Raw genomic sequence first — 20,364 nt, forward strand, 5'->3', positions numbered from 1 at the left:
GACATTTATTCGTATACACCCTTTATCAGGATTAAGAACAGAGCACCAGCGGTATGGATTTAAAACCGCTCTGGTGACAGTGAAAAGAAAAATGGAGACCATTTTTCTTTTCACTGTCACCAGAGCATCCCTGTGCTCCTCTCTCTAGTTGAGAGGGTTGTAGCCCTCCAAGGAACTAGGTTTTCCTTGGAGAGGAGAATCCCCATGATGAAGCATGTCACCTTTGTGGTGAGTGAGGGATTTGGTCCTAAAAAGGGAAATGCCTTGTGGCGCGTCTAGGTGTGTTCTTCGTGACTTTCTGAATATTTGATAACCATTTGATTGTAGCTTTTCTAGCACATTTTTTTCTAATCTATGTTTTAGACCTTTGGATTTTGTACTGTCTGTAGCTAACAATTGGGGAATAAATCCATTGTGGTCTTTAAATTTCCCTAAGACCCTCCTGTTAGAATCTGTTTTGGTTTTGTAGTTAACTGTGAGGCCCAGTAGTAGATTTTTATATTGGGGAGGGCAATACCGCCATCGTACCAACTCTGTACTAATTTATTCGTAGCGATACGGGTCGCCTTTCTGTCCCATAGTAGGGCTGTCGGCGTTTATTGCTGTGAAATATGAAGAGGGGACTTGAAATGGCGTATTCTGGAGCGCATACAAAAATCTGGTGAGTGCCATAATTTTAACCCGTTAACCGCGGCGTAAAATCCGCCGCGATGCGGGTAAATTCTTGCGCGGGCGGGACTGCGTCGGCCAACGGACGTGCGCATCGTACGGGTTAAAGAGGGCCGCCCTTCCCAGTAGTGTGAGTGGCAGGGAGCGCCAGCATTTGAGATCACGTCTGAATCTCATTAGTGGCTGTGTGAGATTCTCGGTCGTGAACTGTGTGTTATCGTGCGTTACGTAGATTCCTAAATATTTGAAGCCTCTGCTTGTAATTTGAAGTTCGCAACCTCGTGGGAGTCGTGGTGGGGGACCGTGTAGCAAATAAAGGAGTGACTTCCCCCAATTAATAGTGTACCCAGAGACCCGCCCATAGGAGGTAAAAATATCCAGCAAGTAATTAATGGAGCGCGTCGGGGATGTGAGATATAACAACACATCATCCGCATAGAGGGAAATGCGGTCTTCCCATCCATGTGCCCATTTCATGCTACGAATAACCTGGTCCTGGCTGTCGAGATCACGCGGACACTGGCCAAAAACTATGTTACCCAGAAAACCCTGGGACAAGCCGGAAGGACTCGCGTCATCCATGTTCGCGTTCACCGACTCCATAAAGGACCGCCTCCTCCTAGAGGAGGCACTTGACAATCTCGAACCCAGTTCCGGGTTGCTTGCGAGTAGAAAGCAGCCGCGAGCGCCGAGTGGGTGCTCAACCACCGACATCACCGAAACGGAGAAACCGGACGCCTTTTCCCCTGAGACTGCCTCCGACGGAAGGAACCGCGAGGAGATCGGCAGACAACAGAGGCTGCACGACAGCTACAGGTAACCCGCCATTGTGCAGGACAGAGAACAATACTCCTCTGGTACTTGAGTGCTCCCGCTGTGCTGGAACAGCGGATGCGCGCCATTGTTAAAAGCACTATTAGCTCCTTGTGGTCCAGAGTGCTCCCGCTGTGCAGGAACAGCGGTCGAGCGCTTTTGGGGGAGCGCCATAGCTCCTCGTATCTTTGGGTGCTCCCGCTGTGAAGGAACAGTGGTAACGCACATCGTTCCCTAAAAAGACTGGGGAACCTAGCTGCAAAGAGAGGGACAAGACGCAGGATTGTAGGGGGCTGGAGTGCCCTCCCCTGTCCTCTCTTCTTTCATCTTCCCTTCTACGTAAATACAGGGGTATATCTTGTTTGGACTTCTACCCTTTCGGAAGTTGCCGTACAGGAGAGGTACCTTGGGGCTGGATACAGAAGGAGGATCCTGACTATCATCAACGGCTGAATCCCTCTGCATACTGGCTGTAGGGACTTACACCCTGAAAACAGTGAGTTCAAGATAGTGGAGTTAGGGTGGGTAAGATTTCCCGTAAAAATAGTGCCTTGTTACTAGTTTCCTGTTTTCTTGTTCATAGTGCCCAGCACAAGAAACCGCCTTGAACTCGTCCCAGACCTGCAGTCCCTACGGAATTTGACCTGCCCCACGACTCCTGCCGTGATCATTTGTTCCCCCCTTTTTCTCCCACCTGCTTCCTCGCACTGCTCTGGTTTTCTTCCATTGGTGGGTGCTAGCGGAAGGGGGAAGAAGGGGGATAGTCAACACACGCATCGTTCCTGCTGGCCGGCTCAGGTTAGTGGGTTGTTGTAATACTGCTGACACTCTAACGCATCCACAACAGATTGTCAAGCCCAAGATTGCATCCCAGCCCGAACGATGGATACCAGCGTTGTTCTCGCTTCCCTTCTAGAGAGCCTAGCTGCTCTTCAGGTAGAGGTACAGGCCTCCCGCGCTGAAAACCGAGACCTAAAAACCGAACTAGGTACCCTACGTAGAGAAGTAGTGGGTTTATCCCGCCAAGGCAAACCCAAATCTAGAGGAGCGGGTGGTTACATAAAGGAATGGACGCTCCCTCCTCCTGGTATGGGGCATAAACCGGACCAGCCAAAAGGGATTGGAGTCTTTTCCCCTCAGGGCCCTACTTCCGTCACAGAAACCGTCCCCACTGTAGATGTGTTACAGAACACTAGTATACCACTGGCACCCCCTGAAAGGTTCTACGGAGATCCGAAGAAGTTTGAGACATTCCTCAATCAATGTAGATTGCATTTCCTTTGTAAACCTGCGGTTTTTCAGGATGAAGCGGCAAAAACAGCGTTCACAATGTCCTACCTGGGAGGGAACGCAGCCAGTTGGACCATACCCCTAATGGAAAGGAATGACCCAGTGTTACATCGCTTCTCAGACTTCTGCGTAGAGATGAGGAAGCCGTTTGATCGAAAATCACACATGCTTACACTGGACAGGGAGTTAACCCCTTCAGTGCCACGCCCTTTCCCCCTCCTGTGCCGGGCGTTGCATTAGTGGGTGGGGTTCATGACGAGATAGTCTCGTCATGGGCACAGCGCGACCGTGCTCCATGACGAGACTATCTCGTCATGGGCACAGAAGAGGTTAATGACTCTGAAGCAGGGATCTCAGGATCTCCTTACGTACATCACCACCTTCAATCGTTTAGTGGTGGAGACAGATTGGCCTCAGGAAAAGCGCACCTCCCTTTTTTATCAAGGGTTGAGAGGGGAGTTAAAAGACATTCTTTCCCAGGTGGTACAACTCCCTCCAACCTGTGAGGAATTAATCACGCTCACGGTCCAATTGGAGCATCGTCTCCAAGAACGGAAGGGAGACAGAAGTAGGGGTGAAAACCGCCTTCCTTACGTCCGACCTAAGCTATCCCCAGATGACTCTCATAAACCTACAGATATCTCTGAACCTATGCAGATTGGAGGGATCAAGGGACCCTTAACTAATGAAGAACGGAAGATGAGACTTTGCCTCTACTGCGGTAAGAGCGGGCATTTTATACGGGAATGCCGAACAAGAACGCGACTCCCTGAGAAAACCAGCAACCAAAGAATGCAAGTTTCCTCTGTGCACCAGGAGGAGACATCGGAAAACTAGCACTGGAGGAGATCCCTGGACCGGGTGGGAAACAAGCAGCGATCTCCCCCGCCGTCGCTAACACCATCCAACCTTCGGTAGCGCATCTCAACGTAGGGATTACCCTCTGGATTTACCCTGATACCCCCTTGGACATACCTGCAATGTTGGATTCGGGTGCGACAGGGAATTACATGGACCTAAGATATGCCAATACCATTGGGGTTCCACAAGAAAAGAAGAAACACCCAGAGGAAGTCAAGGCCGTGGACGGCACTGCACTGTCCTCTGGACCTGTCTTATATCATACGCCACCTCTTCTCATGAAATTCGGTAGTGACCACTACGAATATATTCGTTTTGATCTCATTGACGCACCTCACTTCAGGCTCATATTGGGTATGCCCTGGCTAACCTTGCATGATCCCGTCATTCATTGGGCCGCACGTACCGTCTCCTTGCAATCCGCCTATTGCATGGAACATTACACTAACCAAGTCGTTTGTCAGGTGGTGAATGAAAAGACACAAGCTAGCCTTCTGGCTTCCGGTTGCGCAGAGACAGGTTTCTGCTGTTCCATCACCTTACCTGACGTCTACCACGACTACCTCCAAGTGTTTGACAAAAAGACAGCCACGCGACTCCCTCCGCATCGCTCCTACGATTGTCGAATCAACCTGATTCCCGGAGCCGCAATACCGTGCAGTAGGGTATACGCTCTCACGGAGCCTGAAACGAAGTATTTACAACAATATCTTGCTGAAAACCTGGCCTCCGGATATATAAGGCACTCTTCCTCGCCCGCTTCGTCCCCTCTTTTTTTATACCGAAGAAGGACTGCGAGGAGCTCCGTCTGTGTATCGACTTCAGAGCAATAAACCGAGTCACCATCAAAAACCGATATCCACTGCCATTAATACCAGTACTGTTGGACCAACTCAAGGGAGCAAGATGGTTTACCAAACTCGATTTACGAGGGGCCTATCACCTGGTCCGCATAAAAAAGGGGGATGAGTGGAAGACAGCCTTTAGAACCAAGTTCGGTTTATATGAGTACCTGGTGATGCCGTTAGGGCTGTGTAACGCCCCGGCAGCCTTTCAGTATTTTATGGACGAGGTGCTTCGAGGCTTCCTGGAAACGTTTTGCGTGGTGTACATCGATGATATTCTGGTATTTTCCACCACTCTAGAAGACCATGTGCAGCACGTAACAGCGGTATTGGACAGACTACAACAACATTCCTTATTCGCAAAATTGGAAAAATGTTTGTTTCATACAGAGGTTACATCATCAACTCCCGGGGTTTCAGATGGATCATGGCAAGGTACATGCTATCACAGAGTGGAAGGCACCCCACAACGTCAAGGCAGTACAGAGATTCCTAGGATTCACTAATTATTACAGACGATTTATCAAAGACTTCTCGAGAATCCTAACCCCCATATCGAGGTTACTGAGAAAGAATACGCCTTTTCAGTGGGGAACAGAAGCTGAGCAAGCCTTCCAGGCCCTGAAAGATAGGTTTACACAAGCCTCTATCTTAAGGCACCCGGATATACAACTCCCGTTTATTGTTGAGACGGATGCTTCGCAATACGCCATAGGAGGAGTACTTTCCCAACGACATCCTGAAACAGGCCAGCTCCACCCCGTGGCCTATTATTCCAAAAAACTATCCCCTTGTGAGATCAATTATTCCGTCACTGACAAGGAGTTATTGGCAATTAAACGAGCTTGTGAGGAATGGAGACATTACCTTTTGGGAGCCCGCCACACGGTCGAGATCTTCACGGACCATCGTAATCTCTTATTCCTTAAGACTGCAAAAGCCCTGACGCCCAGACAACTGTGATGGACGCTTTTTTTTTGCTGATTATGATTTTGTTATCAAATACCGACCTGGAACTCAGCATGGGAAGGCAGATGCACTGTCCAGGGTTGAAGAGCCAGGATGCAATACTGAGACGGAAGAGAAGGAACCTCCTTTTATCCTTCCAGACAAGCCGGTATCTGTCAAGACAATCGCACAGATCGCCTCGCAAGATTTCTTGGAAGGCCCGAGAGTAGCAGTGGCAGAAGTAGACGCACAGGCCTGGATATCAGAATACCCTGAAAGTAGAAAAGAAAAGGACAGTCTTCTGTATCACTCCCACGCTTTGTATATTCCAGACCCTCTTCTCCAACAAAGAGTGCTTACCTGGACGCACGATGCACCTCTGGGGGGTCATTTGGGTATTTATAAAACCATCTCTTGCCTAGAGAGATCCTATTGGTGGCCTACATTGAGAAAAGACACCCATGAGTATGTGACAACCTGTTCAGTTTGCGCTCAAAGTAAGGCACTTCATAGCAGACCCGCGGGGTTCCTACGGACCATCCCTATTCCCCCTCGACCATGGTACACTATCTCGATGGATTTCATCGTCGAAATGCCCCCCCTGCGAAGGGTATACAGTAGTACTGGTACTGGTAGATCATTTGACAAAAATGGGGCATTTCATCCCTTTGAAAAAACTCCCCTCTTCCGCAGAGCTAGCTCTCGTTTTTCTTCAGCACATTGTCAGGGCACATGGAATTCCTAGTGTTATAATCACGGACAGGGGATCCCAGTTCACTTCCCGGTTCTGGAATGCTCTCTGTGAATCACTCTCTATCGAGGCACGAACATCTACGAGCTTCCATCCACAAACTGATGGAAAAACAAAATGCTTAAACCAGACACTTGAGCAGTACTTGCATTGTTTCACGTTGCAAAATCCCATACATTGGTTTCCCTTACTATGGATGGCAGAATTCGCGTATAATAACGCTGAACATTCCACGTTGGGTTGTTCACCGTTCTTTTGCCTATACGGACATCATCCCAACATGCTCCCTTTTGACTGGCCCGTGCACGCCAAGCTTCCCAGCATCCAGGAACATCATGCTCACCTCCGAGCAGTATTGATTGATGCCAAACATAGTTTGGCTTCTGCCCAGGCAGCGCACAAAAAATGGGCAGACCGGAGGAGGGAGGAGGAACCCAAGTATAAAGTGGGAGACAAGGTGTGGCTGTCTACGCGTAATCTCCAGCTTAAAGGGGTAGATAAGTTAAAACCCAGATACATTGGACCCTACAGCATAGAGAGAGTCGTGAACCCTGTGGCCATGAGATTATCCCTACCCATTGCTTGGCGCATACATCCCGTATTCCATGTGTCATTGCTACAACCCTGCCCTGTCAACATGAGGCTCCCAGAAAGGCCGCGTCCCATAGACATAGACGGTCAGGAAGAGTATGAAGTACAGGAACTACTGGATTCTCGAATAGTGAGAGGGCGGGTCCAGTATTTAGTGCATTGGCAAGGCTTTGGGGTGGAGGACAGAACCTGGGAACCAGCACACAATCTCCACTGCCCTGACTTAGTGGACTCATTCCACAGGGCACATCCTGGGAAGCCGGGACGACCGCCGGGACGGCGGTCCTCGAGAGGGGGTTCTGTTGCGATCACGCGGACACTGGCCAAAAACTACGTTACCCAGAAAACCCTGGGACAAGCCGCAAGGACTCGCGTCATCCATGTTCGCGTTCACCGACTCCATAAAGGACCGCCTCCTCCTAGAGGAGGCGCTTGACAATCTTGAACCCAGTTCCGGGTTGCTTGCGAGTAGAAAGCAGCCGCGAGCGCCGAGTGAGTGCTCAACCACCGACATCACCGAAACTGAGAAACCGGACGCCTTTTCCCCTGAGACTGCCTCCGACAGAAGGAACCGCGAGGAGATCGGCAGACAACAGAGGCTGCACGACAGCTACAGGTAACCCGCCATTGTGCAGGACAGAGAACAATACTCCTCTGGTACTTGAGTGCTCCCGCTGTGCTGGAACAGCGGTCGAGCGCTTTTGGGGGAGCGCCATAGCTCCTCGTATCTTTGGGTGCTCCCGCTGTGAAGGAACAGCGGTAATGCACATCGTCCCCTAAAAAGACTGGGGAACGTAGCTGCAAAGAGAGGGACAAGACGCAGGATTGTAGGGGGCCGGAGTGCCCTCCCTTGTCCTCTCTTCTTTCGTCTTCCCTACTACGTAAATACATGGGGTATATCTTGTTTTGGACTTCTACCCTTTCGGAAGTTGCCGTACGTGAGAGGTACCTTGGGGCTGGATACAGAAGGAGGATCCTGACTATCATCAACGGCTGAATCCCTCTGCATACTGGCTGTAGGGACTTACACCCTGAAAACAGTGAGTTCAAGATAGTGGAGTTAGGGTGGGTAAGATTTCCCGTAAAAATAGTGCCTCGTTACTAGTTTCCTGTTTTCTTGTTCATAGTGCCCAGCACAAGAAACCGCCTTGAACTCGTTCCTGCAGTCCCTACGGAATTTGACCTGCCCCACGACTCCTGCCGTGATCATTTGTTCCCCCCTTTTTCTCCCACCTGCTTCCTCGCACTGCTCTGGTTTTCTTCCATTGGTGGGCGCTAGCGGAAGGGGGAAGAAGGGGGATAGTCAACACACTCATCGTTCCTGCTGGCCGGCTCAGGTTAGTGGGTTGTTGTAATACTGCTGACACTCTGACGCATCCACAACACTGGCATATCCACGCCGCCAAGGGCTCCCACTTTGGTATAGTTTATACAGAGCCAACTTCCTACAGAAAGAAGTAGAGTATACTACACATTTCCAAACGGATCTCCTAATTTGAATGAAAACACTTTTAATTCAGTTTTACACTGCAGTGTTTTACAAACAAACCCCAACTTAGAAAAGGATGCACTTTTGGTCTTGGGTCTGGTTTGACGTCCTAAAACATGCAGCTTTAGCATAGTAGCACAAGGTGCAGGAGTGGGCCGATAGGGTTATGATTTTAAACGCGTGCTCATGCACTTCAATGCAAGCAGTCAATGGAAGTCTAAAATTGCACTCAAAAAGCCCGTAGCATTATGTGAAAAATAACATAATGTCCAGACAATAAGGACTTGTATTGAACAACAGTTCTCTTTATTGACCATATAGAAGTGTATGCATTCTTTGGTACATTGCTATTTCCTAAATCCATTCTTCGGAAACAGACAACAGGCGACACGTGTTTTGTCACGCAGTGACTTTTTCAAGGCTTTGATGGGAAATAAACGTGGTCACGAGACCACATTTATTTGTTAGAAGTTCCATATGGAATGAGTTATACCAACTCATTTCATATGGGCCTTCTTACACACAACCTGAGACCACATTTATTTGTGAGACGTTCCATATGGAATAAGTTATATCAACTCATTCCATATGGGCCTTCTTACATAGAACCTGTGACCATGTTCATTTCTCATCAAAGCCTTGAAAAAGTCACTGCATGACGAAACACGTGTCGGCTGTTGTCTGTTTCCGAAGAATGGAGTTAGGAAATACAAATGTACCAAAGAATGCATAATCTCCCATATCATCATTAGGAGCCCTGTTGTTCAATACAAGTCCTTATTGTCTGGACCTTTTACTATTTCCCAAACACTGAATGAGTGCTATGGTTTCCTTTTTAAAAAATGTGTACATGTTGAATTGATTGATCCTATGTGAAGTGTCACCTTTGGTAGTAAGGCGTGTGTTAGCCATAAGCACAAACACAAGGAGATGATGGACAGAGTGCTGAAACTTTTCAGACACTCACCCCCAGTCACAGATCTGGGTTGAATCCATCTTCATTCTTTAGCTCACTTCGCCACCCCAGTTCAGGCCCAGCCATATTCAAATCAGTCTTGACCCTGTTCCTTATGGGAACAGCCCAACCCGAACTCCCAAGCCAGGTCTTCCCTGGACCGGAAACAAGCATCCTGGGACCGGTTTCGGAGTAACACCCCTCATCAGCCAGGCTAGCTTGAATCCAGTGTCAAAGTGAGCAAGGGACCCACGTCTGGGCATACCCTGCCAACTTAGGGTGAACAAAGCAAACGCAAGGAGATGTTCTGGCTGAATTGTTCCCATAAGGAACAGGGACACGACTGATTTGCATATGTCTGGGTCTGAACTGGGGTGGCAAAGTGAGCTAAAGAATGATGATGGATTCAACCAAGATCTGTGATTGGGGGTGAGTGTCTGAAAAGTTTCAGCGCTCCATCCTTCATCTCTTTGTGTTTGCTTTGTTAGCCATAAGAGCGCCATCCTGAATACAATGTCCATTGCTATTGTACTGTACCCACTGTAATTATTTATCTCTTATTAGGTGTGAAAACTAAACTACTACTACCTTTTGTCTTCATTAGCATTAAGTGAGAGATGAATACTCTAATGCACTGAACTAAAGTCTCCAGCCAATGGCTTAAAGAGGCTAGTTGGAAAAGCCAATGATTTAAAGGGGCAGGCCCACAGGCGACTCTATGTATACAGTTAGTAATAGGTCTACTGTACAGCTGCACCATCAAAAAACCCAGACCTAAAACTGTCTTTAAATTGTTAGTATTGTGTTCCAGAATGATTGCAAAGTGGCTTGTGGTAATTAATATAACCATCTAAGCCATTTGTGCTAGATTATTGTCATTATCGGTTCGCTAAACTGCCAAGGGATCTAAAATTAGTAGAAATCTACTATTACCTTATTAATTAATTAAATCCTAGCTGCTGGTATTGCAGGCTATCTCCTAACAAGGCATAGCTCCCTGATGTTTTTTTAATGAACTTGTCACAGTAGTCAATGGCATTGTTCACCATATATGTTGGTAACAGCATGTTTCAGCTATTGAGGTGATAAAGCTTCCTTCATCAGGGTAAATTATTGCATTCTGCCCTCAACATCCTTGTTGTGAAGAATAATGAGTGTTTTCATGCTGGATGCTGGGATCAGTGAGTTTGAAAGGGGTGTGCAGGATCGTCCCATCTTTTGAAAACAGGAAGAACTTTATGATTTAATGCTAGGAATTTTTTTCTTCAGCAACATAAATGTGTTTTTCTTTGTTGGCTGGTGAGGGACATGTAAGCTTTCTACATCCTTTTGTTTATGTTTTATGCCTTGGTGCTAAAAATACATATTATTTTTTATTTACTCTTCTTTAGCTATTATCCTTTTTTCTTTTTATTATTTTTCATTTGGTTTTACTTTTCCTAACATTATTAATTCTGTGAAAAACCCTAATTAGTGTGCCGATTCAGATGTAGGCTCAGCTTTACTTGTCTGACATTTCTTCACAGCCACTGCGCTGTATCTGTGCAGCGCCAGCAGTGTGGAAGGAAGAAGGAGCAGATTTTGTTGCAGAGCAGGGCAAGATGCACCTAAAATTTGCTTTACCGTGTATCTTACTCGATGTTGAATTTTAGAATATGGACGGAGTATTGCAGAGTTATACAGCACTCCTTATTTTAATTTGAGAGTTTTATATTGCGCCTACCAGACCTGGGGTGGGCGAGTGCTTTACAAAAGTAACGCACAATGTAATATACCAAGTTTGAGACTATACTAGGATGGGCCTGCAAAGGGAGGGTTATAAGAAGTAAAGAGGATTTCTGCTGGCTGCTTTGTGACCCTAGGGTTTTGATAGAGAAGTGTCGGACTGGCTTATAGGGCAATCGGGCGGTGCCCGATGAACTGGCCTAGCAGGTCAGTCTTTGGGCTGTTTTTTTTAGCAGTTTTTTTCCTATTGATTTTACTGATATTATCACAAGTAAAGCCTGCAGTAAACACAAAAGCGCGCAGTTGCCTTTATCTTCCGAAATACCTGTATAACGTTCATTTATAAGTTCAAAACTAGCCTGATTTGCATATGTGGGCCCCTTTTCAAACTATCTTATTCGCTAATGGGGTCACTTTCATTTTGATGACCCAGGCTTATTTTTTGTCCCAGTCTGACCCTTGAGATAGCACTGGAGCACAGCAGCGACTCCTCTGTTATGGCGATGGAGCGTTAACCCCAACAACCCCCAGCCGGCACCCTCACAAAACGTGAAAAATAAAACAATAATAAAACAGGTTTAAAATACATTTTATTATTGTTTTATTTTTCTTCTACCTGACCGTGTGCTGAGTCTTGGGGGCAGGGCCCTGGGCGGAGTGACAGTACTGAAGGGGGAGTCGCAGGCACTGTTATCAGTGCGCATGACGGTTTGGCCTGCCGACCAAACCGCCATACGCACTGAAGCCACTGAAGCTCTCTCCAACCCGAGCTGCGGGCCGGGTTGGAGAGAGCAGGCACAGGCTCCCAGTCTAACTGGGAGTGCAGATTCACGGTGCTCAGCCAATCATGAAGATTGGCAGCAGGGCACTCTGGGAGCCTGTGCCTGCCTGCAGTGGAGAGAAGCAGGAGATCGCCATGCTGGAGGGCTGCAGGGAAGTTCTTGTTTATTATTTAAAAAACAAAAATAAATCTCAGTCGTTCTCCATCCACCACCCCCCGCCTCTTTTCCCAGACACGAGCTGCTCCTGCTAGAGCATAATTTGTCCCAGATCTTTTTTGAAAGGTTCAAATGATGGTTTGGTGCAAATTGTGGACGGAATCGAGAACCGGATTCTCAGGTTCTTCCCGGAAAAAGAACCAGCAGTAGTTCTTAGTTTCATGACACTAGGAGATTCTAGGAGCACAGATTCAGCACTATGCAAGTGGTGACTGCCCCATGAGGGCTTGATGTTTTTCCCAGGTATCTGGGGGTGCCACTGTGCATGCCTTTGTGAGTTATGCAGGCTCTTCAGTCACGACCTGCCCTGGTTGGTGACATCTTTTCACTGTAACAGATACAAACACCTTTCCTCCCATTCCTCATTTGCTTGCACCTGAACGACAAGTGAGATAAATGAATGAGCGACACAACCTAACCTGTGGGATGACGCGACAGATAGAGGTCATGTTATTATCACTGGGTCCTGCTGTATTATTTCCGATGAAAGACCATGGCTTCACCTGGGTCCCTCAGGATAATGAATGAATCTCAGAGAGTATTCATGACTGGTACTATCCGGTATTTGTAAAGCGCGAACTACTCACTCTTACGGGTCTCAAGTCGCTGGGGCCGCCGTGGAAATTAAGTGAGCTATTGCCTAGAGTCACATGGTGCTGAGCTGATCTGCCACCGGAGCCGGGATCGAACCGTGAGCCCCGTGCTCTGAAGTCAGCTGCCCTGGCCGCTGCACCACACCTCCCCACCAAGTGGAGTGGAGTGAATGTGTGGCGCATGTTTGAACAGTACATGCCACGCTATCTGGGGTCCACGGGCGACCATGGGAGTCTAGAATTGATGGAGTTCAGGAACTAGAACCACGATTGGGCTAAGGCTTTGCAGCCCCTTTGAGTAAAACATTGGACTCACGTGTAAATTACATTTTCATATATTATTGTAGCAAGAAAGTGGATGTCTGTTAATTATGTATAAACAAAAACTTTCCTTTACTGACATAGCTGTTTAATAAACTATTTAAATCTTAAATCTTGCAAAGTATCTATTTGCATAGGAAGGCCCACCTCTTGCTGTCCCGCCGTGTATTGGATCTGTTTTTTGTTGTTCACCTAGCAGAAGCTTTGGGTTATTCAAGTGCAACTTTGGAAGGTTATTGGAGCTGAAATGCAAGAACAACAGAGCCCTCATGAATGGTTTATTTCCCCGCTACAGATGTGCTGGTGGATGGCAAGCCCTGTGACTGCGATGTCATGGCAGACTGCAAGGTTGGTGACCCCATCAATTTGGAGGTGCGGCTGACCAACCGCAGCCAGGGCACGGTAGGCCCTTTCGCACTCACCATCATCCCGTACCAGGACTACCAGAATGGAGTGCACAACTACGAGCTTCACGACACGGTCTCCTTTGTGGGGTCCAACACCTTCTACATTGATACAGTGAGTATTCAGCCACGTACAAAGCTGGCCTTCGCTGCTACTGCATGGTATTCTGTCTTCTGCGCAGTACAGGTCACAACAGAATGTTTAAAATAAATTAGGCTTGTAGACAGTTTATGAGACTCACAAATAGAGCGAAAAACGGACATATTTTGATTGTCAGTCGATTTCCCTCATACTACCCAGCGGACACCCATGGTCGATTTCCAAGAGCCCTCTCAAATCACCTCCCCAGCATCTAAAGTCGGTTTCCCAGAATTCTCCTATACCACCAGGCCTGACACCCACCTGGTTGAATTCCCAGAATCCTCTCCTACCACCTGCACAGATACCCCGAGTTTGATTTCCCAGACTCCCTATGTACCACCTGCCCAGACACCCTGTTTGACTTCCCAGACTCCTCTCGTACCACCTGCCCATACACTCCAGGTTGACTTCCCAGTAGAGTTTCCAGAATCCTTTCATATCACTGGATCAGATGCCCAAGGTTGACTTTCTCAAATCCTCTTCTACCACCTACCAAGACATTGAAGGCCAGCTTCCCAGAGCCCTTTCATACCACCTGACCAGACACCTGAGGTTGTTATCCCAGAGTTCACTCATACCACGTGACCAGACACCTGAGGTTGTTATCCCAGAGTTCACTCATACCACCTGACCAGACACCTGAGGTTGTTATCCGAGAGTTCACTCATACCACCTGACCAGACACCTGACGTTGTTATCCCAGAGTTCACTCATACCACCTGACCAGACACCTGACGTTGTTATCCCAGAGTTCACTCATACCACCTGACCAGACACCTGAGGTTGTTATCCCAGAGTTCACTCATACCACCTGACCAGACACCTGAGGTTGTTATCCCAGAGTTCACTCATACCACCTGACCAGACACCTGAGGTTGTTATCCCAGAGTTCACTCATACCACCTGACCAGACACCTGACGTTGTTATCCCAGAGTTCACTCATACCACCTGACCAGACACCTGAGGTTGTTATCCCAGAGTTCACTCATACCACCTGACCAGACACCTGAGGTTGTTATCCCAGAGTTCACTCATACCACCTGACCAGACACCTGAGGTTGTTATCCCAGAGTTCACTCATACCACCTGACCAGACACCTGAGGTTGTTATCCCAGAGTTCACTCATACCACCTGACCAGACACCTGAGGTTGTTATTCCAGAGTTTACTCTTACCCTCAGACCAGACACCTGAGGTTGTTATCCCAGAGTTCACTCATACCACCTGACCAGACCCCCAATTCAGCTTCCCAGAACCGTCATTAGACTGAGACTGGTCACTCGCGACCTTTTTGAACTCTTTGCTTTTTCTCTTTTGTCTGGAAATCATCTTCAGAACGTTTCGGTTACACCTGAAGATTCAGCTCTTATGCAGAGCAGCCAATTTGTCCCCGCATCTTCAACTTCTTGAGAACTGTGAAGCCTACAACGATCCAGATGAGCTTTACAAAAGCAAAAGATAAATCCAAACTTTGAGAGTGTCTTGAAATTGATACTGCAAAGTGTACCTGGTGTTTTATTTGAATGCATCATCATAACATAACATGCGAGTGGACAAGTCATCGTGCTGCAAGCCTTTTGTATGCACTTTTAGCTTTTTAGCTCGTGGGAAATTGTGTAATGCTATGGGCCATTTTTCACCCTCTACATTGCGAATATCAGCATGGCATGTTCACATTGTTGCTAATCTTTCATTTGTAATAGTAAATTAAAATGCCTTTCAGGCTTCTGTGGGCCCTTTCACATCTGTGTGGTCTTAATCTAGGTGAAAATAAATTGGAGCAATTCCATCCGTCGCAGGTGACCTTCTGTCTCCCTCCGCATTTGTATATGACTTTCCCCGGGACAGGTTTGAGGCCTGAATTGTTTTGGTTCGTTTTTAGATCTCACCAACTAGACAGCACATTTGCTTTCTGTTGTTAGATGTATGGTTAGCTTATAGCTGGCTTAGACCGCCCATTGTTTACCATTGGTGGCTTCATTATTACTCTTATTTGCTTTCTTCTTTTCCGTTAGCTTGTGTGAGCTTTCCTTCCTCTTCTTGTCCCTCCCCTGGAGCATGTACACATTACTTGTATCCTTCCACTCCTCATTTTTCAGGCACTACTTTTTTCTTTTTCTTTAACCACTCCACAAGAGTGCATGTGTTTTCCAGCTGTCTCCCTAGTGTGCTTCTCTCCCCCCTTTCGCAATCTCCATTGTGATCTCTCTCTTGACCACTGGCTGCCCCCCACCCGCTCCATCTTGCAATATCTCCCAATTACTTTGCTTCCCTCCCGACTCTCTCCATATTCCTTCCTCCATCCCAGCCCCCTATGTTGCTTCTGCCCTGTCCTCTATTTTGCTCCCCCCACCCCCCTGATGCTTCCCCCACCCCCTCCTCCATGATTCCCTGACCATCCATACTGCTTCCATCCCAACCACCCGCTCCATCTTTCTGACTCTCTCCCATGTTTCACCTTTGCGCTTGAATTCCAGAGAAGCTAAGGATACTTAGATCTGCTTCGCTAGAGAGCAAATGACCTGCACTACTTTTGGATCAACTTCGCCGGTGAGCAAATACTGCATCTCCACTAAAGGGCAGTAGTGGCACCAAGGGCCCCGGGATCTACAATCACGGCCTGGGCTCTCACATTCGAAAAGGTCAAGCTCTCAGCTTTCTTTCACTGAACTACACAAACCCACTCCCCCTGCTACGTAACACCAGCTGTGCTCCTTCCCAGAGTTGCTGCAGAGGGAGTGCTGCTGAGGAGCAAAGCGGCCATTCCTTCTTTTGCTCCACAGATTTTAGATTCAACTTACTTCAAGGATTCCACAGTTTTATATCACTCGTCTATGAGTCAGCTGTTGACATGTAGACAGGAGCCTTTTGTGGACCACAGTGTTATAAGTGAAATGAAAAAGGTTGGGGTTCTCTAAAAGAGGCCATAGCCCTTAAAGTAATTAAGGATGGAGCTTAAAGGATGTGAACTATAATGCTGTGCTTCACATATCTTGCTGCCTGTTAGAAATTGGGTTTCTGGTTGGGAGAAGTATGCATCCTGTCCAAGCAGGAACCTCAATCCTAGTCAGGGTAAGTCACAAACACACCCTAAATTAACCTAAATTAACCCAAATTAACCCGTGCTCACCCCCTGGTAGCTTGACACAGAGCAGTCAGGCTTAACTCAATAGGCAATGGGTAAAGTATTTACTTCAAACAGTAAAAACACCACAAAAAAGATACCACTTTTGGTTAGAAAAATAGAGCTTAATTTAATGAACACAACAAGACCAAAAATCCAATTAGTAGAACTGGAGTTAGGAATTTTTGAAGACTAAACTGAAATGTAATGCCTAAAAGCATAAAGAGCTATTCAGTGCTATCTGGTTGTGCTAGACCATGTCAAATCCCCCAAAAAGTTCAGGCCGACCGCGAGTTGGTAGGATACAGGGACCAGCCTTTGCCCGCAGCTTTTCCTTCTCCCCAACACATCAACTCTTGGTTCGGGAGGGGGATGGACCTGACCTTATAATAATAATTCCTATTTTTAAAGCACAAACATATCACCCCTTAAGGGTTTCAAGGTGCGGGGGCCATCTGGGAGATTTAGTGAGCTAATTTAGAGTCGCAGCTGAGGCTGGGGATCGAAGCGTGAGCCCTACAATCCCGAGTCAGCCGCTCTAGCCGCTGCACCACACCTCTCCTTGCGATCGCCCCATTGCCTGGCAGAGCCTGCTTGCTCCCCTCACCAACCTCCGGCTGTTCCGGCCAGGTGGCCAAGGGGCCCTTCTTGTTCCCCACACTCCTTGTCATTTATGTGGAGTAACATTTCGGTGGCCGGGAGCTGTGCTCCCCTCCCTAACCTTTTGCTGCAGGGCCCTTCTCAGGCTGGGACTAACCGAGGGGCACACGGATTGCCTCCACAAAGTCTTCCACACTGGACAGATCACAACACTCTACCGCACTGGAGCCTGGAACTTATGGCGGCTTCAGACCAAGACGTTTCCACCAGGGTGAGTGTATACTCTCGCTTAAGGTCCCATGAGACAGATCTGGCTTCAGCCTCAGCTCCCCAACCAGTGAGAATCCATGGAGGTTATACATCTTAGCCATCTATATGGGGACATCGCCTCCGAAGTTAACACCAGGCGCTGCAGGTCAGCCCCCCCACCATGAACACAATACCGGGCTGTGCATTGCAGCCCCTGCTCTGGACACTTGCCCAGGGGGTACGCCCATCCCCAGCGAAGTTGCAGGGTGCTCTCCTTCCCCCCCCTGGGAAATCGGCTGCTCTGTGCCCTGCCTCATACCCGCCTCAAATACCCTATTATTACCTGTAAGATGGGCAGACTGCGCTCAACTGTGCCAGTACCAACGCCTTTGGTGGTGGACCTCCCCTCCTCTATCCCGGATACCCCTGTGCTGAGCACTGACCCCTTAAAACCTCAAACTGGACAGACCTTTGCTGCAATCGAAAACTTACAAGTCTCCAAAGAAGCCCAGTTTGGGTCCTTGATGGTGGAACTGGGTTTCTTACGTGATGATCATCGCAAGCTTGTGGACAAGGTAACCAATGGGGAAAAACACTAGCCTCCTTGCAGCTTATTGCAGGCAACCAGGACTGTGTCTGCCAACTCGGAGAGAGCAGAAGACGTGGAAGGGCATTCATGGAGGAGCAGTTTCCGGATCTAGGGCCTCTCGGAGGCATCTACTCCCCTAACACAGACCAGCGGACCTTCTGGACGGCGCGGTCTGCAGCACTGGTGCACAAAACAAAAATGTATTGGCTACTTGGAGGCAACTATTTCTGTTTTCTGGACAGTACCTTGAATAGGTCCCACCTCCCTTACCACGCTCTCCATCACGTGCAGTTCGAAAGGCTTCAATACTGGGTGCAGCACTGGGCACTTACGGATGCGCGGAGAGCCACGCACCCCAACACTAAGCTCTTCTTGTTCCACTCAGCACCACATAATCTATACGCATGTCTAGACTGCTTCCTCTGCTCCCTCCCCTTGAGTTCCTTGTCTGCCAATCTGATTAGTTTGGACGTGTCATCTCGGATCATGATGCACACATCATGGACCTGCAATGGGCGACCCCCCTATCCTCCTCCGTCAACTTGGCAGCTCCAGCGGAGTTGCCTAGAAGATCCTGTCTTCTGTGAGGTGTAGGAAACCCATATCTGGTGTTATTTCACTGAAAACCATTATTTGTCTTCCACTAGGATGCTAGAGTGGGATGCCTTCAAGGTGGTGTCCAGAGGTATCGGCCTACAGGAGATTGTGTACTTCTGCAGGACACTGGACAAGGAGATTAAGGAGACTGAGAGGCTCCTCTGCCGCTTAGAAAAGGAGGTAGATCACAACCCCACAAGGCACCCCAAGCTCACCGACACAAAAACGCGCTATACATACAGCCCTCTTGGAGCGCTTGAGATACTTTAACTTTGCAACGCATGCTGCAAAGTCCACAGAGGGGGCGCCAACTCTGGCCATCTTCTCGCCTGGTTGGTACCACAAGAGATCCCCGAGAGCCCAATAACAGAAGTAGGCATACCTTCAGGGGTCATGGTCCATACACAGAACGATATCATTTAGGCATTCCTCGAATACTACACAACCATTTACCAGGCGCCCTCTGAGGCATCCATGACTGAGGCAAATGCCTTTTTGTTGGGCCTTACCCTCCTGCGCATCACTGGTGTTTGCAAACTTTTCCTGGGTTCCAAGATCACAACAGCCGATGTGAAACAAGCTATCAAGGAGCTCGCTAGGAATAAAACCCCAGGCCTTGATGGGCTGCCAATAGACTATTATAACACCTTTTCAACTAGCCTAGCTCCTCACCTTGCGGAGATGTTCAATGAAGAACTCCTACTAGGCGATCTTCCCTAATCTCTCTGTGAAACCCTCCTCGTCTCCATCCACAAGCCGGATAGGGGCCTCACCCTTTTAGCATTATATAGGCCCATCACCATCGTTGGAGCAGACTACAGGATCCTGGGATTAATTCTCTCCAATAGATATGCACAGGTACTCCCACAACTTATACACCCATATCAGAATGGTTCTTCTTGGGGCACAGCACCTCACAGAATACCAGACAACTATTCTATGTGCAGGATCTAGTACAGCAGCGATTTCTTCACTTTGCCTGCCTTATAATAGACTTTTAGAAGGCATTCGACTCGCAGACATGAGATTACCTATTCCAGTCCTAGACCGTATGGGAGTGTTTACTCGATTACATCAAGTTGCAGTACACCAAACCCATGTCCTGGGTACGGCTGAGCTGCCTCCTCTCCAATGCTGTGAGGAAAGGGTCGGACATTGGGTATCCCTGTAGCAGACAGGACACACTTGATATCCCTGCATGCAGATGATTTACTTTTATAACTACAGTACATAACATCCGACTTCCTCACTGTATGTTTCCCTGACTGACTTTTCTAGAGCTACGGGGACCCAGGGGAACAAGCAAAATTGTCAGTCTATCCACTCTGCCCTGGCCAACTATCACAGGAGATACACCTCAGCGATGTGTGGCTCCGATGGTGTGGGGAAGCGATACGTTATTTGGGGATTCACCTCTATCACACCCTGCTGGACTTGTACACTTTTGGAAGACTCTTCCCTTAGCCCCCATTGGGAAGATAGTTCTAGCTAAAATGGTCATTCTTCCCCATTTCCTAAATTATTTCACAAACCTCTGTGTAGTCTTGCCGAGAACCTTCTTTGGCAAGTTGGTCTCTTTACTTTGTGTGCTGATTTATGGCAACAAATGCCACCAAATCACACAGAAGAAACTACAACTCCCGGTGGGCCGGGGAGGACTAAGTGCCCCCTCTTTCGTAACATACTTCCTAGGGGCACAACTACAGTGACTGTTGCACTGAACAGCTGGGCGGTACATGGGAGAGACTAGCCACAGATTGGGCCCTCTGCCCCTACCAACAATACGGGGCTTTCTTCTCCCCAAGGTCT

General features: G+C 48.1%; 1 protein-coding gene across 2 annotated transcripts in view; it reads left to right on the forward strand.

Moving 5' to 3' along the window:
- TRAPPC9 (trafficking protein particle complex subunit 9) overlaps positions 1-20,364 on the forward strand; it is a 2,530,995-nt gene that overhangs the window by 2,462,992 nt on the left and 47,639 nt on the right. For both annotated transcript variants that reach the window (XM_085604858.1, XM_085604859.1), the window contains exon 23: positions 13,145-13,368. In XM_085604858.1, the coding sequence (XP_085460984.1) occupies positions 13,145-13,368 (224 nt within the window). The remainder of the gene's footprint in view (positions 1-13,144; positions 13,369-20,364) is intronic.

Source organism: Triturus cristatus, chromosome 5_1 (assembly GCF_964204655.1).
Source record: "Triturus cristatus chromosome 5_1, aTriCri1.1, whole genome shotgun sequence".
Lineage (NCBI taxonomy): Eukaryota > Metazoa > Chordata > Amphibia > Caudata > Salamandridae > Triturus > Triturus cristatus.